The 27,581-nt window shown below is 38.5% G+C and overlaps 1 protein-coding gene across 1 annotated transcript; it reads left to right on the top strand.

The window, feature by feature from the left end:
• Nucleotides 1-1,851: 1,851 nt before the first annotated feature.
• LOC131242825 (amino acid permease 4-like) lies at nucleotides 1,852-26,102 on the top strand. The gene is made up of 6 exons (XM_058241728.1): nucleotides 1,852-1,979; nucleotides 5,101-5,334; nucleotides 6,533-6,626; nucleotides 6,743-7,103; nucleotides 8,980-9,201; nucleotides 25,524-26,102. Exons 1-6 carry the CDS (start codon nucleotides 1,946-1,948, stop codon nucleotides 25,950-25,952), a joined length of 1,374 nt encoding a protein of 457 aa, XP_058097711.1. The 5' UTR covers nucleotides 1,852-1,945; the 3' UTR covers nucleotides 25,953-26,102.
• Nucleotides 26,103-27,581: the final 1,479 nt, after the last annotated feature.

Genomic DNA, 27,581 nt, shown 5'->3' on the forward strand with positions numbered 1-27,581 from the left:
TTGAGTCTTGTAGCTGCCAATAGATAACATAGCAAGAGCCGGAGTTGGATGGAAAAATGGTCGGAGGAGAAATCTACAACGTCCATTAGGCTTTTCAGATCGAGTCAGGCAAGATCTCAAGAATGAGTTTGATCAACAGTCCAAGGTGGGCCACATAGATTGCAAATGGGGAAGAGATTTTGGCCAACAAGATTCTTTTTTCTAATTTTTTAATCGGATGGACAGCTCAGATTAGTAAGGTGGGTCCCCTCTTGGTGTAAGGTGTGGAGTAGAGACTGGCTAGGGTGCGGCTATTGAGGCGTTGGATATGGAAGGAAGAAGGAAGAAGGAAGAAGGAGAGGAGAAAGAGTCGGGAAGGTTACGTTGGAGTGACGTGCTGATCGCACGTCACTGGATTTATTTTTATTTTCTTAAATAATAATAATAATAATAATAAAAGAACACAGTGGGCTTACAGAGATGCTGTGACAAATCCAATCCGTCTATCAGTTTTGCCCGTCAAAGTTAGGGCATGAGCCCAAAAATGAATTAAATCCAAAGTTCAAGTGGACCACACCAAAGGGAACAGTGAAACCCACCGTTGAAAAAACCAGGGGTGTTACACATACATCATAGTGGGCCTATAGTCAGGTTCCCGCCCACCTCGGTGGATCCGGGGTCCAACTAATCCCCTCCGACATGGGAGTTGCACCAGAATAAGGTAAGCAGCTTGGAGCGGATTGCGGGGTGTGCCACACACCACCGTGTGATGGTGTGTTGACGTCAACAAGTTTTGTGTGCCGCACCATTATCCATGTGTTATATCCATACCGTCCATCCATTTTACGAGATCATTTTAGAGAATGTCCCAAAAAATAAAGTATACCAAGTTCAAGTGGACCACACCACAAGAAGCAATGAGGACAATAATGCCCATCAGTGAAACCCTACTAAAGCCTACAGTAATTGCTCCAACCTTCGTAAGATCACACAGACCTAAATGAAGGGAAAACACAAATATCAGTTTAATTCAAAACTTGTGCCCCGAGAAGTTTTCAATGATAGGCGTTCAATCCCCACTACTTTCTATAATGCGGTTCACTTGGGCTTTGGATCTGCCTCATTATTGGAAGCATGCCCTAAAATGATCTTGAAAAATGGATGGATGGTATTAATATAACACATACATCATAGTGGGACCCACATAACTTGGTAACCGTAACACCCCACCTAGGTGTTGTGTGGCACACCACGCAATCCGCTGCCCCCTTCTGAATGGATCCCTATCATTTCTCTGTATATTTACTCAGTCATGTGCTTCAGTTGTCCGATCCTCCCTCTTTTGAGAGTAGATATCCTTTCTGCACCCAAGAAAAACCCCACCAACCTTTTGATACTGTAGTAGAGTATGGTAGTATATAGTACATGCTCACACGATCATATACATGCATACGTAACACTCATAGTAAACCGTCCAAATAGTGGGCCATGCTTTAGATTGATCAATGGTGGAAACTTAAGTTGAATTGGTATCCTGGTCCTATGATTGGTAAGCTTCAGAGTGACCGTTAAGTGAAAAATAGTCAATGGTCCAGATTCAACAAACAAATAATCACAAATAAGAGGTGGGGTTAACTTCAAATAATCCGAAATGTGGTTTGTGAGATGTCTATGGTGGGTCCCACGGTTTGGACGGTTGTGTGTGTGCATTGGGTGTATCCCACAGTCACAACTTCATGAGTGTCATGTGTATGAACCATAAGATTCTGCCAGAGTATCAAATAACTCCCGTGTGTATTTTTAAAAGATAGTGGCCAGCTTGGCCCCAATGAACGACTAGTAATCATCATCAAGCTTTTTGAACACTACAACCACCCTCGCATTTCATACAAGAGAGAGAGAGAGAGAGAGAGAGAGAGAGAGAGAGAGAAGCTGTTGGAGCATTTGGAGTGTCCATCTTGCCAGAATGGAGGTGGAAGAAGATGGGCGTGTCCGTACAGGTAATCTTTCCATACACACGATTCCTTTTATGTGGGGTCCATCGAATACTGATGCAAACCGTTGTATCTGATAACCTTCACCGTTGATAGTAGATGGCCCAGAGATATCCAAGATTGGAAGATCCTAACCCTTGCAATGATTGTCAGCTAATTGACGGTTGAGTAGTTACACACAATCAATTAGGATTCTGTTCATCAAAGAGCTTTAAATCATCAAACGGTGGGCCCCACTTATTACAAACGGTTAGATTATGTGTGGCCCATCAGATTGATTTCAACATGTGTGCTTGATCATTCACAGCACGTGAATAGAGTCACGCATTCTGCGAGAGGGAGCGGATTAGCTGTTACCTTTAACCCTAACCGTGTGGGGCCCAATTTGATGAATTTTTTTTATATCCACGCCATCCATATGTTTTTACATCTCCATTTAATACGTGATCTCAAACCTTAAGAATATCTAAATCTCTTGTGGACCACACCACCAGAAACAGTGAAGAATGACCATTAAAAACTTTTTGTGGGCCACAAAAGTGTTGGATGATGCTGATCTTTGATTTTTTCCCTTCATCTAGGTCTTTTTGACATTATCAACAGGTTGGATGGAAAATAAAGACTACAAAAACCTCATGAAGGAGCCTTTGAAATTTTTAATGGCGACGCACTCAAAAACCACTGTTTCCTGTGGTATGGCCCACCTGAGATTTGGATCTACATAAATTTTGGGACTATCCTAAAATGGGCTGGAGAAATGGATGAATGGCGTGGATATACAACACATCTTTAAGGTAGGCCCCATGGTATGGGGAACACCTACTAACATGTTACCCTCATAACACCTAATGCAGGCTATATAAGTGTAAGTGACCGATAGATATCCAGTCTAGTGGATGACTTTTACGTTATCATCTCTTTTGTTAAAAAGATAAAGATGACGACGATGTGATGCTACTTTGGTATTTTTTTTCTCCGAAGCACTTTAAGTTGGATTATTTTTATTTTTATTTTTTCCCGTATAAAAGCAACCCCTGAAATGAATGGAAAAAATTGGATGGACGGCATGGATGAAAACACATACATCATGGTGGGGCCCACATAGCTTTAACATCAACTAGCTGTGCCGGCGTCCGTGGGATTTCACCACTAATGGGTACTTGAACCCTTGACCTAGTGTTGAAACTCAAGAGAGTCTACCACCAGGGTGAGATGGATAATTTCTCTAAAACTTCAATTTATTTCATACATGTGTGGCCCACTTGAGGATCAGACAAGCTTAATTCCTGTAACAAGTCATCTATCGATGTGATCTTACTGATCAATAACTGGTATCTTCCACACATGAGTGTGGTTGCCACGTGTCAGTGGCAGACGCTGAGATAGCGTGGCACTAAAAAATAATCGGAATATAGTCGTCGACCCACGTTTGACTGAGTGGCTTAAATAAGCACAAAATGTCACCTTACGCGCTCGCACACCCAAAAAAAGGGAACTTTTACAAAAAAAACTACGTACTTAACATAGAATTTTTATTCTAATACTTCTTTAAAAAAAACTTTCCAATAAACTATCTCATTAAGTAATTATTATCAGAGCACTTTTCCATTTATTTTTTTAATGCGGTTGGGTGGGTGGCCACCCCCTGATGTTCACGTGTAATCCACTAACTCCACTAGATACGTCACCCCATGTTAGCATAGGGTCGGCGGCTCGATATTTATGCGGAATCCATCCTAACCATCAAGTGCATCACCTCATGTTATGCCTAAGTAAAAGATTTAGGGTCATAAGATTGGAAAAAGTGTAGAATGTTGCTCACCCTTCAAACTATTTTCCTTAGTGTTGTTCACAATTGATTCACTTATGAGCATGAATTTTTGTCCAAGTTTAAATTTTGGAATGGCATCAAATGGTTACAGTTGGTTTTATATAACCATCATGATGGGTCCTGTAAAAACTAAGGGTGGACATCGCTCTCCAACTATTTCCTTTAGTGTGGTCCACTTGAATCTTGAGTTAACTTGATATTTTGCCCCTATACCTAACATAGGATTACACATCTAATGGCCAGAGTGGATTTCACATACACATCATGGTGGGCCTCCTATAAATCAAAGACTTCTTGTCTAAATTTCTACTTGTATATTATAAAAATAAATAAATAATCGCCCTTTCTTTAATTTTCATGGGACTAATGGTGATATGTATGTGAGATCCATTCTGACTATTAGATATGTAATCCAACCTTAGATCCAAGGTAAATAATAATAATAATTAGGCTAGTTGTGTTTTAAGTGAGCCATGCCAAAGGAAAAAGTTGGGAGAAAAATGTCCACCTTTGATTTTTTATTTTTATTTTTTCTTTCAAATTTCATCGATGGTTATATAAAACCCACTTCAACAATTAGAAGAAAAATTACAATTTAGGCTCAGGGCCCATTTTTAACCGTGTGGTCCACCTAAATCATGAATGGAGCTAAGTTTTGGGCCCTACAATGATGCACCTGATCGCCAGGGTGGATTTCACATAAACATCAGGTGGGGCCACCAAGCCGCCGACCCAAGGTACTTTTTGTTAATGAGGTAGCTTTGAAACCTTAAAAAAAAAAAACGTACTGCCATGTATATGGACGCAGCCAGTCTCTAGCTAGAAACGGATAGGATTTTTGAGGGGCAATCGTGATGTATGGATTTCATCCACACCGTCCATCCATTTTTCCATATCATTTTAGTGTCTATGCCCAAAATTGAGGCAGATCCAATGTCAGAGTGCTCGGGCTGATTTTAGGGCAGCAGGCATGACATCAGAGGACACAAGTTATATATGGACGGATTGGATGTATGAGATGTATGACACACGTCACTGTGGGATCTTTCCTCTATATGATAAAAGATCCCATGGTGTTGAGTGTACCGTACCTATGAGTGGGCATGGGCCCCACTTTGATGTGTGTTGGGCATCCGAACTCTGCTCAGATGCAGCACAAAATGAAAACACCCCAAAAATCAGCCAGATCCAAACTCAGGTGGGCCATATGGATCTTTTTTTTTTAATTGTTATTTTTTATTTATTTTTTATTTTTTAATTGGAACTGATGACATTCTTCCTTTCTTGATCATTCAGGGACCGTGTGGACGGCCACCACACATGCGATCACAGCCGTCATTGGATCGGGTGTGTTGGCATTGCCATGGAGTTTGGCCCAGATGGGTTGGATTATGGGTCCACTTGCCCTCGTTTTCTTTGCATATGTGACTTATTACACAGCCACTCTTCTCACCGACTGTTACAGATCACCCGATCCTATCAAAGGGAGGAGAAACTACACATACATGCATGTTGTAAGAGCATGTCTAGGTAATCAATCAGCTAACTTCCTTTTGGCCCTCCACGCATCCACTCTCACACGTGCATGTGTCCACATTTTCTTTTTACATGGGTGGCACACGTACGTTGGAGCTCATTCACTTCTCCGTAGGTACAAAGTATCGACATAAACCATATTCAATACAAAGCTTTGTAGTCAAGCTTAATATCTAGAGCATTGTGTGGGGCCCACCGTGACGTGTGCAAGCCGCCTGACATTAAAAACATTTTAGATTGTTTTGAGGGCCCATTGTACCTTGTATATGCCATCCAATCCATTCAGAAGATGTGCCTCCCAAGGATGAACAAACGACCCAAGAATCAGTCCATTTGAAGCTCATTTGAGACACACCATGTGATTTTATAAGTTTCAGGCATGATTTAACATTGCGTGGCTCAGTTGAACTTCAATAGACCTGATTTTTTGTTCCCCAACAAGAACTTGATGTTGCGAAAATGATTGACGGATTGGATGTCCTTCATACATCACGATGGGCCCGGACATTGCAATGTAGGTTAAGCTTAAGCTCCAAGCTATTTACAGGATCCATTCTCCTTAATGGGCCCCAACAAATAAATGGACCGAATCACAGATTGGACCCATTTCATATAAATTATTTGAATATCCATTTTATAAGCTATTAATCAAACCAGTCCAACCAGATTAATACAACTTTGCATGGTGGCTGATAAATATGTTTCAAAATATAATGACTTTGAACTTTATCTGAAATTATAAAGGATCGAACTATGCATCGAGTATGAAGATTAAAGTTGTATCAAAGGTATGGTCGTAAAAAATAATCAGAATCTTCCTCACCTTATACCCGTAGAAAAGCAGCATAACAAGATGAAAAGTTTGTAGCTTGGAAACCTTGCCTGCTTATATGGTTCAGAAGATTAATGAGTTTCGAATCCTTTCAAGCTTAACACAAAATTTTCAATCTTAATCCAATTAGAACACTATGCATATGACATAGTTGTAATGCACTACCTTTACATGATTTTAGATGAATCATAACTAAGTGGGGTCTACTAGTACTCCCAATCACACTATTCAACTCTTAAGGTAATCTATACCATTGATTTATAAGGGCCGCCTTATAGAATTCTTACAGTCTACATCGATATATTTGAATAAATTCTCTACTATTTATAATGTTAATTTTCATTAATCTAATTCATTCAGGTCCAAGAGAGGTATTCGTATGCGGCATTGCACAGTATGCAATTCTTTGGGGATGTGCAATCGGATACACGATTACTGCTGCTACAGGCATGATGTGAGTTATAACTCATTAACATAAATTCGAGTTTTTGAAAATTTGGGTACCCAATTAAAATGCATTTTCTAGTTTCTTCTTCAAATGATAATATGATTATTTTCACTTTAAAAAAGGTCATTCAAGCGGTCCAACTGCTACCATAAAAATGGCCCCGATGCAGAGTGTAGCTCGTCTGGAAATTGGTTTATGATAATCGTCGGAGGAATTGAGATCGTGTTGTCGCAATTACCAAACTTGGATAAGGTGACATTTCTATCGGTCGTGGCAGCAGTGATGGCGTTCGGCTACTCTTTCATCGGCTTGTATTTGTGCAGTATAAAGCTTGCATCTAACCATGAGATTCGAGGGAGTTTAAGTGGAGTTAAGGCAGGTATTATGGGTGTTTCTATGTCTCAAAGGGTGTGGCATGCACTCCAGGCACTTGGAAATATCGCTTTCGCTTACACCTATGCAATGCTTCTAGTCGAAATTCAGGTACATTATAATGTTTTGTTTTTTGGGTTTTTTTGGGCCATTCAGATCATGCGTTTTATTAAAACTGGATTGGATTTGGCCATTGGATCATGGGTAGAGAATATGATGTTATTTTAGGAAAATTTCATGACTATCTTATGTTAGGGGTGCACATGGTTTGGTTCGGTCTAGTTCTGGGGTGAAACTAGAAACGAATCCTTCCAATGATTTTAGGAAAATCATAACTGAAACCGGACTGTTTGCACCTTAGAACCAAATTGAAATCCGATCGTAAAATACTGGTTCACTTCTAGTTCAATTTTACAATCCTGGGCTTTCTATAATTTGATCCAATTTCATGATTTGTTTTTATAATCTAGTCTAATTATATGGTTTTTTTTATAATCCAGTCCAATTGCATGGTTATTGAGAGACTGAGAGGCCACAAAAGAGGAGGGAGAATAATGAAAGATTAAGTGTTTTTTTTTTTTGCCTTTTATGTTAAAAAATTAAAATTAAAATATTTATTGACGGAGGGGTCCGGTTTCGGGTTTAGATTCAAGGTCTGGTTCGGTTCTATAGACCCCCAAACCAAGAACCGAACTGAACTAACCTAATCTTTGATTTTCGAAACCGGTGCGCTTCAGAACCGGACCAAACCGTGCATTCTGATTAGTTCCAGTCCGGTTTACCGGTTCCACTGGTTTTGCGTGCAACCCTATCTCATATGGTTGGGTGATGTGTGCGTGTGAACACTGAACATGGTTTTAAGATTCCGTGACTCGCATCGATTCAGTTAGTGCTGGCTGGAGTTGTAAGTTGGCCAAGTCGAGCCGGGTCACTCATATTTTCAATGCTGACTCATGGTACCAAACTGGAACGGAATTGATTGAGTCCCAGTTGACTCGGTCGAGTTGCATCCGACTCAGACAGTCATCAATCCTTGGTACTGAAAGTCTCCCTTGGACGCGGATTGCGTTCTACACCCGCCCCTCTCTAGCCACGAACGGGTGGACCTGTGGGGCGGGCCCACTGTGATGTATCTATTTATCGACGCCATCCATCCCTTCTCTCATATTATTTTAATGAATATGCACAAAAAACGAGGCAGAACTAACGCTCAAGTGGACCACACGAAATAATAAGCTTTGGTTGCATTAAATGCAAGGGTCATCTGTGGTGGGATCCACCTGAGCGTTGGATCTGCCTTGCTTTTATGCACGTACCTTAAAATGACACAAGAGAAGGGATGGACGGCGTGGATAAACAGATACATCACGGTGGGCCTGCCCACAGAACTGCCCGTTCGTGGCTACAGACGGCCGAGGGTAGGACTGCTTATTGGGCACCTGGTCCCACCTGTGGATGAGCTTGGGCTTAATTTATCAGATCATGGGCTGGGCTTGGGCCTGACCATCTGTCCTGATAAATAAACAAGCCACCCATGGGCCTAATAAAACATAATTTTTCGTGGGGCCCATAGCATGACTGAGTACATGCCTTTGGTGGGCTGGATTTGCTCTTAAGACTCAAGCCAGTGGGCTGGGCCCAGAAGAAAAAATGGGCCGTTTCAACTCAACCCAAGCCTGGCAGATCCACACATAGCACTAATATGCAGCGATCAGAACCGTTTATTTGGTGGGACCACATTCGATGAGCCTATCTGAAAGGAAACGTTGATTGAACCGATAACCATTATTCCAACTCCGCTCAAAACAGAGCAATGACACACATTCGACGACTGAAAATTGACAACAACCCAAAGGCCACACTAATCGAACGGTCCTGATCTCCTGTACATGCGTAATACAGGGACAGAAGTGTATAGAACTTCTACATCCTGAAATTCCATATGCATGGAATTCTCATAATATCTACTCATTTCATCTCAATGAAGGATACTCTAAAATCTCCTCCGCCAGAAAATAAAACGATGAAGAGAGCCACCATGTACGGTATCACAATTACGACAATGTTCTATGTATCGTTGGGTTGCGTGGGGTATGCGGCTTTCGGGAATGCTACTCCAGGCAATGTCCTCACCGGATTCCGTGAACCCTTCTGGCTCGTCGACATTGCCAACCTTGCTGTTGTTATACATTTGATTGGAGCTTATCAGGTACATATATCCTTCCTTCATTCTTTTTAGTACGTGTATGCCTGTATCCATGAATTTGAACACAAGTTAATCACTAACATGATCTTGGCTTTAAACCGTAGATATATAGACTTCTTTAGCTTACATATCAGATGTTCAGATTTATGACCTAGATGCATACATTTATGTTCGATTCTTATATAGTACGTGCATATGCATCACATGCACCCCAGCACAATTTTTAAAATGATGTAGGACATGGATCAAGCATCCTTGACATAAATGGACCGGAAGAAGCCGCGGAAAATTGGAAAAAACTTCCAGCATAGTTTGATTGATCGATTGGGATCGATTGGACTAGAAGAAACCAAAGGAAAAAAATAAAAATAAAAATATTCAGCATAGTTTGATTGATTGACAGGGATCAAACAAAATTTAGCATAGTTCGATCAATCGATCAGGTCCGGTTGACTCGATCAAAACTTGTATGATTTATTTGTTTCAGTCTTTGGATGCATTTGGACCATCTTGATCGATTGATCCGACCCAATCAATTGATCGGTGACAAACAATGAAAACTTCCTTGTATTTTTAATTTTTTATCTCCTTATTTGTTTAGATCTTTTTAAATTGCATCTTAGAATTTATTTAGGGCTATTTAAGTTTATTTGAGATAGTTTTTTCAATAAAATATCTCTAAATTTCTTATTTCTCTCATGGATTTGAGAAATTTCTTTTGTGGATTTAATGGGGCCTTGTACATTCAAGGTGTTTATTGTTCGAAGAAGATGGTGATCATCCACATCATGCCCTTCCCCACATTAGTTTGGTATCAGATCGAGGTTTTTTCTTGGATCGATATAGCTTCTAACAACGACTCGAGCAACATCCCATGAATGGTGCTTTAAGGAATTATCTTTTAATAGTGGTGGCTTTCTGGGCGGCACGGTGGGAGAATCGACAAGTCATGTAAGGGCTGCATGCTGCTCTCGACCCCATGATGGAGGCCTTAGGGCAACTCTATGTTCATGGCGATGATCTGCCTCCAACAGGCATTAGAATTTGCAATCATGTTAATTATAGGACGATGTCGGCAATGAATCATAGAGTCCCACTTAAGGATGTGGGATCCAGCGACGAGGAGATCAATAACATGATCCTCTAACACCCCGGGTGAGGTGGTGATCCAGTAAATCGGACATATCAAAATTTTAGGATAAAAGTCAATCTTCCTAACTTCAACGACCAACTCCACATCTAAGACCTGCTTGATTGGCTACTTGAATTCGAGTGTTTTTTTCGACCACATGGACTTCCCTAAATAAATAAATAAAAAGTTTAAATTTGTGGCTTACAAGTTGAAGGGCGAAGCTTTGGCTTAGTGAGAACAGCTTTAGCTCGCGTGAACGAGACAAATGAATGCATTAATCCGCACGTGGCAGCGGATGAAACAATTGTTGCATGCACAATTCCTCCCAAGTGACTACGATCAGGTATTATTTCAACAATATCAAAATTGTCGACAGGGGTAACCGAACGATGAGAGATTACGCAGAGGAATTCTATTGTTTGGCAACGCAAAATGATTTAGTTGAGACTGAATTGTAGCAGGTCCCCCGATTCATCGATGGTTTGCGTGTTGAGATCCAGAAACGAGTTTAAATGCAATCCGTTTGGACGATGAGCGAAGCGATCAAACTAGCCACCCGAGCGAAGACACAGCATGAACAATCCAACAAGCAGCCCTATCCTACAAATAGGGTAGCCACTATGGGTCCTTCGCATGGAGCACCACTGGCCAAGGGGAAATAATTGTAGGGGGCATCCTTAACCTCCTAAACTCGCAAACTGAGAGTTGGGGAGCAAACAAGAGAGATTGCAAAGAGCAGTGACCACTACTGTTGGTCCAAGAAGGATTCCAAACCCATATGGTTGCCCAATGCAAGACCATTGTTATCGATGTTGTCAACCAGGTTACTTATCAAACACGTGTCCTCAGCTGTAAATGGTGAACCGAGCTATTAATAATGACAACATTGAAAATGTAGAGGAAGACCCAAAGATTGATGAAGTAGAAAATGCCGAGAATGATGAAGTGGACGAAGTGGATTGGGTTCTGTAAGATCACTGTGAATCTCTAGTGGTGAGGAGTCTATTGTATACACCAATGAATGAGGTACACTCATATAGATAACATTTATCGAAGTTATGGTGGAGAAGTTGCAACTGAAGATGGAAAGATATCCCTCCTCGTACACAATCGGCTGAATTAAGAAGGTCAGTGAGATGAAGGTAACTAAACAATGCACCGTCTCTTTTTCAATTGGTAAACATTATAGGGACCAAGTAGTATATGACGTAGTTGACATGGAGGCTTGTCATGTATTACTTGGTCAGCCGTGGTAATCAGATCATGATACCACTCATAGAGGATAAGATAATATATACATTTTCGTTAAGGATGACCAAAAAAACATACTCGCTCCCATTGACCTAGATGAGCAACCCGCAGATTCTAAAGTAGAGAGGTGTTCTCTCTTAGCCATATAGGACTTTGTAAAGGAGTCCAAAGAGACGGGAAAAGTCTATACATTGGTTTTGAAGGCTGAAGAGGTAGAGATATATTCTTAAAAAATTAAAACTGTTGTTGCGAGGATTTAAGGTAATTTGGCCCGATGAACTTTCTGATGGGTTGCATCTCATATGAGATATACAACACCTTATTGACCTTGTCCCAAGGGTTGACGTACCCAATCACCCTCATTATCGGATGAGTCCGAAAGAATCGGATATTTTGTAAAGATAAGTGGAGGAATTGATCCGTAAGAGTCTAATGCGAGAAAGTATGAGCCCATGTGTTGTCCCATCTCTATTGACACTTAAGAAGGATGAGAATTGGCATATGTGTATCGACAACTGATAAATAAACAAAATAACTGTAAAGTATAGATTTCCTATACCACGGTTGGACGATATATTGGACATGCTAAAGGGGGCGAAACTGTTTTCCAAAACTAAATTTGAGGAGCAACTACCATCAGATCCGTACTTGACCAGGTGATGAGTGGAAGACAACATTTAAGACCAATGAGAGTCTATATGAATGGTTGGTCATGCCCTTCAGACTCTTGAATGTGCCAAGTACATTTATAAGGGTAATTAACCAGGTTCTTAAACCATTCATTGAGCGATTCATGGTGGTTTATTTCGATGATATCTTGATATACAATCAGAACAAGGCAAACCATGTAGAGTATCTCGAACAGGTACTTCAAATGCTCATAGAGGACAAGTTATACCTCAATATGAAAAAGTACAACTTTTCGACAAAGAGACTCTTGTTTTGGGGCTTTGTTGTGATACTCACGGGCATCCTTGTGGACAAAGAGAAAGTAAAAGCCATCAGAGAATGGTCGGTTCTGACGAACAATCATGAAGTGCGAAGTTTTCACAGGTTAATGACATTTTATCATCAATTCGTGATGAACTTCAATACCATAATGGCACCAATCACTGACTACATGAAGAATGAACATTTTCAGTGGATTGATGAGGTTGACAAAAGTTTTGTTGTAATTAAGTAGAGGTTGTCCACTATTCTGGTCCCGACTTAACAGCATTGATAAATTATTTGAAGTCGAAAGCAATGCTTTGTATATTGGCATTGGGGGGTGTTGTTTCAAGAGGACAGGCCGATGGCCTTTTATAACGAGAAACTTAGTGATTCTCGTAAGAAATGGTCAACGTATGAGGTAAAATTATACACAATAGTTCAAGCATTGCGACATTAGAGGTATTATTTAATTCAGTGGGAATTTATACTCTATATGGATCACCAAGCTCTCAATTTATTAATAGCTAGGCTAATGTTAACCGTATGCATACTAGGTGGATTTCTTTCTTGTGGGAATTCACATTTATGCTAAAGCATAAGGCCGGATAATAGAACAAGGTGGTTGATGCGCTTAGCCGTCATGTAGCCTTTTTTTGTCACCATGAGCAACAAGGATCTATATACCAATTATATACGACGACTTCAAGGACGAATAGTTTAAATGTCAGGAGGGTTAGTCCAATGACCTCCATATTTATGACAGTTTCCTTTTTAACGAAAATTAGTTGTGCATTCCATGGAGTTCATTGCAGGAGTGTGTCATCTAAGAGCTACATGGAGGTAGCATCGGCGATCACTTAGGGCGAGACAAGACATTATTTCTCTTGGAAGATCGTTACTATTGGCCACAGCTGAAATGGGATGTTGGAAAAGCAGTGTAGCGATGTCATACGTATCATGCCTCCAAGGGACGATCACAGAACACAGGCCTATACAGTTCATTGCCGGTACCTGATGGCCATTGGGAGGATTTGTCTATGAACTTTGTGCTAGGTCTTTCATGAACCCAACGTGAAATAAACTCTTAACACTACACATGTTGCAAATTTACTCTTCCGAGAGGTTGTACGAGTACATGGTATCTCAAAATCTATCACCTCATATTGTAACACTAAGTTTCTCAATTGCTTTTAAGGACTTTAGGGAAGTGATTTGACACTGCAGTTCAACAGTGCATATCATCTGTAAATAGATGGGCAAACCGAAGTGGTGAATCATACACTTGAAAATCTTATATGATGCATCCCGGGTGATAAGTCCAAGGAATAGGATTTTGCTTTGGCCCAGGTGGAATTCACATTTAACAGTATGCAAAACCGTTCCACCGTCAAGTCTCTGTTTGAAATTGTGAACGGATGAGTCATTAAGCATACTCTTGATTGGTTCCACTGCCCAAGCTTCCAGGCATGAGCATTGTTGTAGAACATATGGCAGACCAAATCTTAAGTGTACACACTAATGTTCAGGTCAATTTGCAAGCATTCAATGACAAATACAAGGAAATAACCAATACACATCGGCGTCCGCATGTGTTCAATGTGGGCGACAACATCATGGTTCATCTGCATGCGCAAGGAGATATTATTTACCAGGACATACAAAAAACTGAAGGATAAGAAGATTGGGCCGGTACCTAATTGCTTGCCTCCAAGTGCAGAGGTTCGTAAGTAGTATCCCGTGAAAACAGGATCGATCCCACAGGGAGATGAATTATGAGAAGGAAAAAATCAAATGCGAAATAAACTAAGTAATAAAAACTAAACTAATGATTTGATTTTGGGATTTTTGAATGGATGTAATTCAATTGAATAAAATAACACCCAAGCTTCAAAGTTCCACACGTAGGTTAATGTTCCAAAATCATGATGACTTGGATAACACAACTAGGATCTGAGCACTATGGTCAGCCTAATCAGAAAATAAAACAGTTTAAATATTTTAATAAGTGATATAAAATATTAGAAAATCATGGATTTGCACCATTGATATATATTCTCAAGCGTCAGTGATTTTAAGAATTCAAGATAATGAAAATCAAATAAATATAACATGTTGAGAACCCCTCCTATCTAGGAAATCTGATTGATCTAGGTAAGCCTATCTATCAATGTGGATCTCATATGATAGAAACATATGGATCTCACAAGAGAATAAAAAATAAAACCTAAATAATAGATAACATGCATACACCATTCTTTTCATCATTAAAACAATCAATCATCATAATCTTAAAGAATTATTAAACCCATGTGCTTCCTTTCAAACTTGGGCTAGAAGGAACTTAGAAAAACATAATTAAAATAAGAAAGAATTAAATGAAAATAAAAAAGATCTAAAAAAATAACTTATAAAACTCTAATAAAATTAAAAACTCTTAAAAAACCCTAAATTTTACTTTGGGATGCCTTGAATGATGCTTAAAAATATCCTTGGAAGCCCTATTTATAAGTAGGGAATTCCAATTTTCGTACAAAGTTGAAAAACCCTATAAACTGCCTCAAATATACAGTTTTATAAAATAGACTTCTCGCTGCACAGTTTGTTTAAAATAGATTTCCTGCTGTGCAGTTTTTCAAAATAGACCTCAGAGCTTCAGAATACACTTTTTCAGGATGATTTCAGGATTCTTTACTTCAAATCTGTGATTTTTTTCATTTTTCACTTGGTTTTCTTGGATCGTTGGCATGTGAATTCTTCAATCTTGGTCTCCTAAGATCCATCCCTTGCTTTTTGTGATTTTTTAGTATCAAATTCATGCTTTTTAGCACCATTTTTCAATCCAAGCTCTTAAATTCACCTTGCAACACATACATTAGTAAAATAGAATATTAAGCGGATTCATGTTCATAAAAATAAGATATAAATGGGGAGAATTATTCAATATTTCAGTCTTAACACACTCCCCAACCAGTATTTTGCTAGTCCCAAGCAAAATAAGCGAAGAAAAATAAAAATAAGAATAAAAATTAATTCTAGAAACAAAATTAAAATAAAAATAAAATTCTAACTACACCACTTTCGCAGGTAATCTCGATTACATTTAGCATATGCAACAAGCCTTTAAACCCCTAGGTTTCCCCTAGTAGATGAGTTATAATCTTATGAGGGTTTTCAGAAATGTTACCCACAAACATTGAAAACATGAAAAATAGTTCAACACTCAGAAATTTATACAATTATGCCTCTATTCATCATATGAATTCCAAAACAAAACAATACTTACCCTAAGTCTGAATTTAGTTAGAATCTTAATTTTCTAATCCATTACATCCTTGAGTTCAGAGACCTAATCAAAATTTAGAATAGTTATGATCCAATATACTTAGGTGCTCGTGACACTAGTCTAACTTTGAGAAATATGCATGTTCCCTATCCTAACTCCTTTCAATCATCCTAAGAATATGAAATCTCTAGTTATCTCATTTTCTTCATGATATTTCTTCTTTTATCATCATATCTTCATTATTATAGACCACCCTTAGATGAAGATTCCCACCAGGTTTGCTTCATAACATAAGGTATCGTACTTGTAATGGTAACAGTAATGGATACTTAGGTATCCTTACTTCGGATTACTGACACGATTGTTATTGTCATTGCATTCACGCTCTATAATAAAATTTTCTTTTTCCATCACCTTTTTTTTTCTTCAATATTCTCTCTTTTAAGCATATATCAATGGTACTAGTTCATTCAACCTTGTTTGAATCAAAAGTTGTTATTCTAGTTCACATATCATATTCCTCACTTAGTTAGCTAGGGTGTATTGTGAATTCAGTACATCAAATTATAACTCACTTTAAACTAGTGATTAGATAATTGAACTCAAGTCTATAATTTTCAGTTATCAGAATTCTGACTACTATCAACTTAGAATAAGTATTAACTTTGCCTTTGGAATTCGCATAATATCATATTCACATAAAAATATTATTTTGAAAATGTTGAATTTTTTTTTTCCATAAACGTAAACCTAAAAAAATAATAATAATAATAAAATAAAATAAAATAAACTCACATGGATGACTATCCACACCCCCCAACGTAAAATCTACATTGTCCCCAATGTAATGAAAATGTAATGCAGAAAACAATAAAAATAAAAGAAATGGTGGATAATACTTACCATGAAGAACTCACCTGTTAGGTAACACTAAAAAAATTTAAATATGATACAAATCCTACACAAATGCTCCGTCAGATTAGAAGCATCAATTTGAATATTCTGGCTCATGAAGAGGGATGGACTCCTCTCCCAAATAAAAGTTTTCCACATAAAGCTTCAGTTTCTAACCATTAACCTTGTACACATTGTCATTACGTGGATTCTCAATTTCAATAGCCTCATAAGTATAAACATTCTTCACAATGAAGGGGCCTGTCCATCTTGATCTTAACTTTTTCAGAAAGAACTGAAGACAGGAATTGTATAATAAGACCTTTTGCTGAGGTTCAAAATTCTTTCTCAGGATATTTTTGTCATGAAAAGCTTTGGTCCTCTCTTTATAGATTTTAAAATTTTCATAGGAGTCTCTCCTTTGCTCCTCTAATTCATTCAACTCTAATTTCTTTTGTCCACTTGCTTGGTCCATATCAAAGTTTAATTTCTTTATTGCCCAGTAGGCTCTATATTCCAATTCCACAGGTAAGTGGCAAGCCTTCCATATACCAATCTGTATGGAGACATTCCAATCGGGGTCTTATAAGCAGTCCTATAAGCCCATAAAGCATTGGATAATCTGAGGGACCTATAGTTTTCTTTAAAATGTATTTGATTTCCCGATTAGAAATCTTAGCTTGCCCACTCATTTGTGGGTGGTATGAGGTGCTCACTTTATACTTGATATCATATTTCTTAATCAAAGCCTTAAATGTCCTATTGCAAAAGTGAGACCCGCCATCACTAATGATGGCCTTTGGAGTTCCAAATCTAGAATAAATATTTTCCTTGAGGAATCATATGACCACTTTATTGTCATTGGTCCTACTTGAAACTGCCTCAATCCACTTTGAAACATAGTCCACACCAACCAATATATAAAGAAATTCAAAAGAAGATGGAAATGGGCCCATAAAATCAATACCCCAACAATAAAAAATCTCCAATGGTAAAATTGGGGATAAAGGCATCATGTTGCGCCGAGACACTCTTCCCAACCTTTGACATCTATCACAAGCAACACAGAAAGCATGGGTGTCTTTAAACATGGTGGGCCAGTAAAAACCACACTGCAGGATTTTTGCAGTGGTTTTCTTAGCAGAAAAATGGCCACCACATGCTTCCATGTGACAAAAGGAAATAACACTCTGAACTTCATCCTCTGGGACACAATGTCTAAAAATCTGATCAGTCCCATATTTATATAAATACGGGTCATCCCAGAAGAAGTTCCTAACCTCGGTTTCAAAACGCTTCCTATCTTGTGACTTCCAATGATATGACATTTTTTCCGTTACAAGATAGTTCACTATATCCGCATACCAAGGCAATTTGGAGATCGCAAATAATTGTTCATCAGGGAAAGTGTCCTGGATATGCATCTCCTCAGTGGAATCATCTAACACCAATCTAGAAAGGTGATTGGCCACTACATTTTCTAGTCTTTTCTTATCTTTTATCTCTAAGTCAAATTCTTGGAATAGGAGGATCCATCTCAAAAGTCTCGGCTTTGCATCCTTCGTAGATAGTAAATATTTCAAAGCTGAGTGGTCCGTGAAAATGACCACTTTGGATCCCAGCAAGTAGGACCTAAACTTATCCAAAGCAAAAACTACTGCAAGTAACTCTTTTTCAGTTGTTGAGTAGTTCACTTGGGCCGAGTTTAGAGTTCTACTTGCATATTGAATAACATAGGGGCGTTTATCTTTCCTTTGGCCCAAAACAGCCCCTATGGCATAATCACTTGCATCGGACATTAGTTCAAAAGGAAGTGTCCAATCTGGTGGATGCATGATAGGTGCAGTGGTAAGGAATGATTTAATTTTATTAAAGGCACTTGCACACTCATCTGTCCACTTAAATAGAACATCCTTTTGAAGAAGATTAGTCAAGGGTCTAGTAATGGCACTAAAGTCCTTGATGAATCTTTTATAAAAATCAGTATGCCCTATAAGTGATCTAATATCTCTAACAGTTCGAGGGATAGGTAGATTAGCTATAATGTCGAGTTTTGAGCGATATACCTCGATTCCATTTTTTGAGATAACATGGCCTAAAACAATTCCCTTTTTAACCATAAAATGACATTTCTCTCAATTTAAGACAAGGTGTTTCTCTTCACACCTAGACAAGACAAAAGATAAATTGTTAAGGCATTCCTCAAAACTACTTCCAAATACAGAGAAGTCATCCATGAAAACCTCAAGAAACTTTTCAACTATATTTAAAAAAATACTTAACATACACCGTTGGAAAGTTGCTAGGGTGTTACATAATCCAAATGGTATTCGTTTGAAAGCAAACGTGTCAAATGAACAAGTGAACGTGGTTTTCTCTTAGTCTTCCAGGGCTATTTCTATTTGTTTATATCTAGAATATCCATCAAAAAAACTATAGGAGGAGTGACCTGCTACCCTCTCTAAAACTTAATCAATGAATGGTAGAGGGAAATGGTCCTTCTTTGTGACCTGGTTCAATTTTCTATAGTCAATGCAAACACGCCAACTAATGGTGACACGTGTTGGTATGAGTTCATTATTAGAATTTTGCACAATAGTTATTCTGGATTTCTTTGGGACTACTTGAGTCAGACTCACCCAAACACTATCGGATATTGGGTAGATGATTCTCACATCCAATAATTTGATCATCTCATTTTTTACAACTTCCATCATGTTTGGATTAAAACGCTTTTGAGGTTGTCTAATTGGTTTGGCATCCTCATCGAGGTGGATCCGATGGGTGCATATGGAAGGGCTTATACCCTTTATGTCAGAAATGGTCCAGCTCAAGGTTCCTTTATAGTCCCTTAGAACTTTCAACAATTTAATCTCTTAATCCTTCTCTAAAAATGAAGAGATCACCACAGGATAAGTTTTATTTTCACCTAAGTATAGATACTTAAACTCATTTGGTAGTGGTTTTAAATCAAGCTTTGGAACATTAGTTGGTGATGACAAAGGTCGCGAGTCCTCGATAGATAGGATTTGAGTGCGCGGTCTCCATTGGTACATACCAATGTCTTGGGTGGTAATGCTCTCATTATCATCACAAATTTCAGTAAACATTTTTTTTAGATCAGAATTTTTCAAGTCCCCAATAACTTGAATCAATTCCTCAGTCAGATTAGGTTTTAATTCCTCTTCTTCCATCAAGCAATCCATGAAATTCAACTCAGAGATCTCATTATTATCAATGGGCTGCTTACATAGATTGAAAATATTTAGCTCTAGAGTCATGTTACCAAAAGACAAGTTCATCATTCCATTCCTGCAATTTATGATTGCATTTGAAGTTGCTAGGAATAGGCAGCCTAAAATGATGGGAACTTATGCGTTAGCATTTATATATGGTTCAGTGTCTAATACAATAAAATCCACAGGGAAGTAGAATTTTTTTACTTGGATTAGCACGTCCTCTAAAATTTTCCTTAGTACGTTAATAGAGCGGTCAGTGAGTTGGAGTATAATTGTGGTTGGTTTAAGCTCGCCTAACCCCATTTGTTTGTAACTGAATAAAATACTAAGTTGACACTTGCACCCAAATCTAGCAAAGCATACTCAATTTGGAAATTTTCAATAATACAAGGAATAGTGGGACTTCCCGGGTCTTTGTATTTGGGTACAACCCTTTGTTGAATGATAGCGCTCACTTTCTCAGTAAGGAACGCCTTTTTGTGCACATTTAATTTTCTCTTTACAATACACAAGTCCTTGAGATATTTAGCATATGATGGAATTTGTCTAATGGCATTAAGCAGAGGAATATTAACAGTAACCTTTTGGAGCACATCCAACACCTCTTGATATTTCATAGGGACAGTTGAATTCTGAAGTCTAGATGGGAACGGAACTGGAGGCTCATATGACTTAGTCTCTTTATCCTTTTGCTATTGCGGCTCTTGAACCATAGTCGGTTCATCATTTTCTTGAGACGGTGGCTCATCCTCCGGTATTTCTACCGGTTGCATTATCTTACTATTGACCTCTTTTCCACTTCTCAAGGTAATAATGGCATTAGCTTGTTCATGATGTAGCTCACTTGGATTTGAGTCTCCAAAGAAATGTGTGTTCCTAGGGTTTTGCATAGGTTGAGAAGGAAGGGTCCTTTTTTCCTAGCATTTAGTTGAGTCTCAGTCCTAGCCACAGCTGTCTTTAATTCCTGGTTTGATTGGATTAGAGACTGATTCATTTGAGCTTGAGAGTTCATGAATGCGGTCAATGCATCCTCCATAGATGATCGCTTTGGTGGGGGCACATATGGTGCATTATTAGGTGCCCCAAAGAAGTTTTGTGGAGGCATTTGAGGTGCATTGGGCGCATTAATTTGTAGTTCATTCCTCCAACTAAGATTAGGATAGTTGCGCAAATTTGGATTATACGTGTTCCCCATTGGTTGCATAACTGACCTTTGGTAGTTATTTATAGTATTTGTTTGATCATGCTCATGCGTGATATTTTGTATAACTGAGATTATTGAATAATTCTTTGTGTCATGGTCTATACCACCACAAATGATACAAAATTTACCTAAGGAAGTGTTTACTTTAACCATATCAACATTCCTAATTTCCAAGGCTTCGACCTTTCTAGCTAATGCAACGAATTTTGCATTAAGGTCGTCTTCCTCTCTTAGGACATACATCCCTACTTTCTCTCTAAGAATGGGTCTGATTTGGTCTGATTTAGCAGAGTCATCCCATGTTTGCATATTCTCTGCTAACATATCTAGAAAATCCCAAGCCTCATTATGATCTTTGTCAAGAAAGGTTCCACCACACATTATTTTTATGAACTGACGGGTATCCATGGTGAGCCCCTTTCAGAAAGTATCAATCACGTGCCATGGTTCATAACCATGATGTGGACAAGTAATTAAAATGTTTTTCAAGTGCTCCCACGCTTGAAAAAATAATTCATTCCCCTTTTGGGAGAATGACATGATTTCTTGTTTTAGTGCATTTGTTTTGTGCTCGGGAATTTTTTTTTCAAAAACTCTCTACTTAAGGCTTGTCATGAAGTGATGGTATTAGGTCTTATAGCGTTGAGTCATGCTTTGGCCCGATCTTTTAGAGAAAATGAGAATAACCTAAGCTTAAGTACATCTCTATTGCCATTATTTACTTGTAATGTTGCAATAACTTCCTCAAAGTCCTTGAGGTGCAAGTAGGGGCTTTCAAAATCCAGGCCATGAAATTTAGGAATTAATTGAATCACACCTGGTTTAAAATCAATGTTCCCTATGTGAGCAAGGAATACTATGCAAGATGGTAAAGTTGATCTCTCAGGGTGTAAATGTTCATGTAAAGTCCGTGGTTGGTTTAACACATTCCTATGAACTTCATTTTCATCCTCAATAGGAGGATTAGGTTGATTTTCTCTGTTTTGATTTATAGTTGGATCTGTTAGATTTGGATTTGGATTATCAACTGGGTCTACCATAAAATCCAAGTGATGTTGAGTACCTCTTCTAAGTGAATGATCAAGGCTTGAAACTAGTCCACCTTCGGAGGAGAGTCGATTGTTTTGATCCCTACACCAACAGGACATAAATCATCCACACCACACAACAAATACCACTAATTTAAATAGCAAGTATAATACTTAAAATAAAAATAAAAAGTTAACCAACAACTCAGGCGGCAGGGCCGACCATAAGAGTTCAGTCAACAAAGTAAAAATAAATCAACAACTCAGGCGGCAGGACCGACCATGAGGGATCAGTCCATGGAATAATAATAATAATAATAAATAAAATCAACAAAAGTAAAACTAATGCAAAAATTAAACTATGCTAATCTGAAAAATAGATTCAACGGATGATCTTTGTGATCAAACAGCAACTGTAGGACAACCATAGCACTTGGGTGATAAAATCTCAAGCAGGGCAACCTTATGTCATAGTTAGTGCTTGAAAGACCCAACTGAATTTACTTTCAAAGAAAAAAAATCTACAGAAAATTTGGAGGGTTTAGAAGAGAACTTACCTTAAAAGAAAACTTACCTTAGCTATCTTGCACAGATCTGATCTATCTCAGTCTCTCATCGGTAACGGCGCCAAAAACTTGATTGCTTGCCTCCAAGTGCAGAGATTCATAAGTAGTATCCCGTGAATACAGGGTCGATCCCACAAGGAGATAAATTGTGAGAAGGAAAAAATCAAATGCGAAACAAACTAAGTAATAAAAACTAAACTAATGATTTGATTTTGGGATTTTTGAATGGATGTAATTCAACTGAATAAAATAACACCCAAGCTTCAAAGTTCCACACATAGGTTAATGTTCCAAAATCATGATGACTTGGATAACACAACTAGGATCTGAGCACTATGGTCAGCCTAATCGGAAAATAAAACAGTTTAAATATTTTAATAAGTGATATAAAATATTAGAAAATCATGGATTTGCACCATTGATATATATTCTCAAGCGTCAGTGATTTTAAGAATTCAATATCAATGAGATAATGAAAATCAAAGAAATATAACAGGTTGAGAACCTCTCCTATCTAGGAAATCTGATTGATCTAAGGTAAGCCTATCCATCAATGTGGATCTCATATGATGGAAACATATGGATCTCACAAGAGGATAAAAAACAAAACCTAAATAATAGATAACATGCATACACCATTCTTCTCATCATTAAAACAATCAATCATCATAATCTTAAAGAATTATTAAACCCATGTGCTTCCCTTCTAGCTTGGGCTAGAAGGAACTTAGAAAAATATAATTAAAATAAGAAAAAAAAATAAGAAGAAAGAAATAAATGCAAATAGAAAAGATCTAAAAAAATAACTTATAAAACTCTAATAAAATTAAAAACTCTTTAAAAACCCTAAATTTTGCTTTAGGATGCCTTGAATGATGCTTAGGAATGCCCTAGGAAGCCCTATTTAAAGTAGGGAGTTGAAAAACCCTAGAAACTGCCTCAAATATACATAGTTTTTCAAAATAAACTTCTTGCTATACAGTTTGTTTAAAATAGATTTTCTGCTGCGTAGTTTTTCAAAAGAGACCTCCGAGCTTTAGAATACACTTTTTCAGGACGATTTCAGGATTCTTCACTTCAAATCTTCGATTTTCTTCATTTTTCACTTAGTCAATTTTCTTGGATCTTTGGCATGTGAATTCTTCAATCTTGGTCTCCTAAGATTCATCCCTTGCCTTGGTGATTTTTAAGCATCAAATTCATGCTTCTTAACACCATTTTTCAATCCAAGCTCTTAAATTCACCTTGCAACACATACAGGAGTAAAATAGAACATTAAGTGGATTCATGTTCATAAAACCAAGATATAAATGGGGAGAATTATACAATATTTGAGTCTCAATAGTACCTATACTCCATAAGATTAATGACAATGCCTATGTCACTGATCATCCCGAAGGCATAGAGATCTCACGCATGTTCAATGTAACGGACCTATACGAATATTATCAACTAGAGCCGGAGGATCACTTGGGGATAAGTTTTTTTCAAGTAGAGGAGATTTGATGTAGGATATGGATCAAGCATCCCTGTCACAAATGAACTAGAAGAAGCAATGGAAAATTGGAAAAACATTCAACATAGTTTGATCAATCGACTAGAATCAAACAAAATTCAGCATAGTTCGATCGATCGATTAATTAATCAAGTCGGATCGATTGATTGAAACTCGCATGATTTATTTGTTTGTCTTTGGACGTTTTCGGGCGATCCAACCCAATTGATTGAATGACAATGAGCAACAAAAATTTCCACGTTTTTCATCTTTTATTTCCTTATTTGTTTAGGTCTTTTTTTTTATCACATTTTAGAATTTATTTAGAGTTATTTAAGCTTGAAAAACTTGTTTATTTGAGATAGATTTTTTAATAACATATTTATAAATTTCTTATTTCTCTCGTAAATTCGAGAAATCTCTCTTGTGAATTCAAGAGGACCTTATGAATTCAAGGTGTTTGTTGTTCAAAGAAGATGGTGATCATCCTCATCATGCCCTTACAACCTTCACAAAACCTTGAAAACTCAACTCACTGTCAAGTCACACTGAGTTGACTCGAAACTAGGATGAGTTTTTACTTAACTCAACTCGAGCTTTAATATTTAAATTAATGTTATTTATAAAGGGAAGGTCTCATATCTAACCGGTTGGATCACAAGCTAACAGTCTACCCTTTGGATAACTTCCAATCCTTCATGCATATGCTATATCTAATCCGTCCAATAGTTTTGTTCGATCATGAGGATCACCGTGTGTAAAAATGGGCCACCAACGCTTTTGGTACGCTAAGCTTGTATTTTACTATTTATCAATGGCTACATATTGTTTCAAAGTTTTGGCCCACCTGATGAGTAGATAGGGTTAATTTTTGCAACCAGTGATCATCATGATGGGACCACCCTCTTGGAAGGGTTAGATTTTACATGCACTTAAGAAGTTGGAAGTTAACCGCTGGTTGGACCTCAACCTATGGTCCAACCAGTTGGGCTTAGACCTTATTTATAAATACTTTAATAATCACATGTAGGTAACATATAAAAATAATAAAAGAATACGCAAAGGTGCAGAACATAGCATGTTGGCCAATGCCCCGTCAGAACATATTGTATGTGGAATGTATTAGACGGTTAGGATCAGCCAATGGGAATCACTTCTGGGATATTAACCGTCCCACCCACAATTTGACCCAGTATATGAACGGTCTGGATCATCAGATGGTGGGGTACATCCAAATAAAACTCAAACTTCTCAGTATATTGAGCTCACCCATTTCGTCTTTTTGTCTACAATATCTCAGTTGTACGCACAACCAATGTTCGCCTTCTTTGAAAAATGGCTCGGTTCAAAATGGCCCACTGCCGGCTTCTTCCACACCGTCTACACCATACGATTACCGTTCGGATCATGCTCCTTCCAATTCACACTATGCAAGCTTATCCTACGGACAGTGTTCGTAGTCTTCACAACAACGGTGGCGATGATGCTGCCATTCTTCAATGCGATACTGGGCCTGCTAGGCGCGATTGCATTTTGGCCTTTGACGGTGTATTTCCCTGTAAGCATGTACATGGCCCAGGCAAAGATCAAGAGAGGAACACGGAAATGGGTAGTCCTGCAGAGCTTGAGCATGTTTGCTTTGATGGTTTCACTTGTTGCTGCAGTCGGGTCTGTTGCAGATATAGGAGAGCGACTTAGGCATGCTACGCTTTTTAGCATCACGTTGTAGGTGGTTAATGACAACGTCATAGTTTGTTATTTTCTTTCCATTAATAGCATCAAGCTGATGGCTGAGATTTGCTGAGGCCAAACACGTGTAGAGCCCTGCACGTGCACTTCTGTATACTATCACACGTGTCAATGTGAAACACCTATGTGAGATCTGTTCTTTCCATTATGTGGGAACGCTGGTTGGACTTTGTGGGTGGCAATGAGTCGGGTTGGAAAAAAAATGGTTTGAACCACAGAGGTCGACCTAGGCCCACTGGGTTAGACGTTAGCCCAAGCCCGGCTCACAAATTGATTGGATCGGATGGGGATTGCCTGCGAACGCCTTTCGCAGTAACTTCCTGCGACGATAAGCCTAGTGGGGTCCACCCTCGTGTTTGTGAGAAATCGGAAACGGATTGGGTACTCCCCCTGCCACTAGCCCGGTGGCTGATGGTCGGTGCACCGTGGGCCCACCATGATGTGTGTGTTTCATCCATTTTTACATATCATTTTAAGGCTTGAACCCAAAAATGAGAGGGATATAAATCTCAGGTGGACCACCCTTAAAATCTCAGGTGGACCACAATACAGGAAAATTATAGTGATTGGATATCCACCATTAAAATCCTCCTAAGGCCCATTGTACTGTTTATTTGACATCCAATCTGTTGATTAGGTCATACAGACCCAGATGAAGTGAAAAAACAAAGATCGGCTTGATCCAAAACTTTTATGGCCCCCAAAAAGCTTTTAATGGTCGATGTTCATTCAACATTGTTTCGTGTAATGTGGTCCATTTAAGATTGGGATATACCTCATTTTTTTGTCTCATACCATAAAATGATCTAGAAAAATAGATGGCCAGCATGGATGAAACACATACATCATGGTCGGGCCCACAAAGAACCGGCAGGGGGAGTAGCCAATCCGTTTCCTGAGAAATCGGCTGTCCTGTTTGTACATACGATGGTAGGACATTGGTTTTAAAAGAAAAAAGAAAAAAAGAAAGAAGAAGTAGATCGAATACTCAAGTGAGGAAAGGGTGAGCAAGGAAATGTCCACCGTTGAAACCTCCCTGAGGTTCACGGTGATGTTTATATGCCATCCATACCGTTCGTTAGGTAATTTCTACTTGGATGAACTGAAAACACAAAAAATATTAGGCTGATCCAAAACTTATGTGGCCTCATGAATGTTTCAACGGTTGACATTCAGCCCGTGCCTTTTTCCGTCGAACAGTCCACTTGAGCTTTGTATGTGCCTTATTTTTGGTCCCACATCCTAACATGATTTGGAAAAATGTATGGACGGAATGGATCTTTCGCAAACATGATGATAGGCCTCACATAGCTTCCGATAGCAAAAGTTACTGCGAAGGAAGCGGATTGGTTGGTGTACCACACATCAGCTATATAGTTGTTGGAGGTACGTGTCGTGTGAGGACAAGCACTGAAGCTTAGAGCTGGGCATTTCTGACCTGATCTGGTGGATCGGATCCGAACCGAAATGAAGGCTTGGATCGGTGCAAATTGAGTAGGATCAGTAAGATCTGATCGTTTATCAGATCAAGTTCGGATCATGGTCAATTCGGACCGATCCGAACCAAAACCCGATCCAAATGGATCCGATTCAGATCTGTAATTTTTAA

Source organism: Magnolia sinica, chromosome 4 (genome assembly GCF_029962835.1).
Source record: "Magnolia sinica isolate HGM2019 chromosome 4, MsV1, whole genome shotgun sequence".
NCBI lineage: Eukaryota > Viridiplantae > Streptophyta > Magnoliopsida > Magnoliales > Magnoliaceae > Magnolia > Magnolia sinica.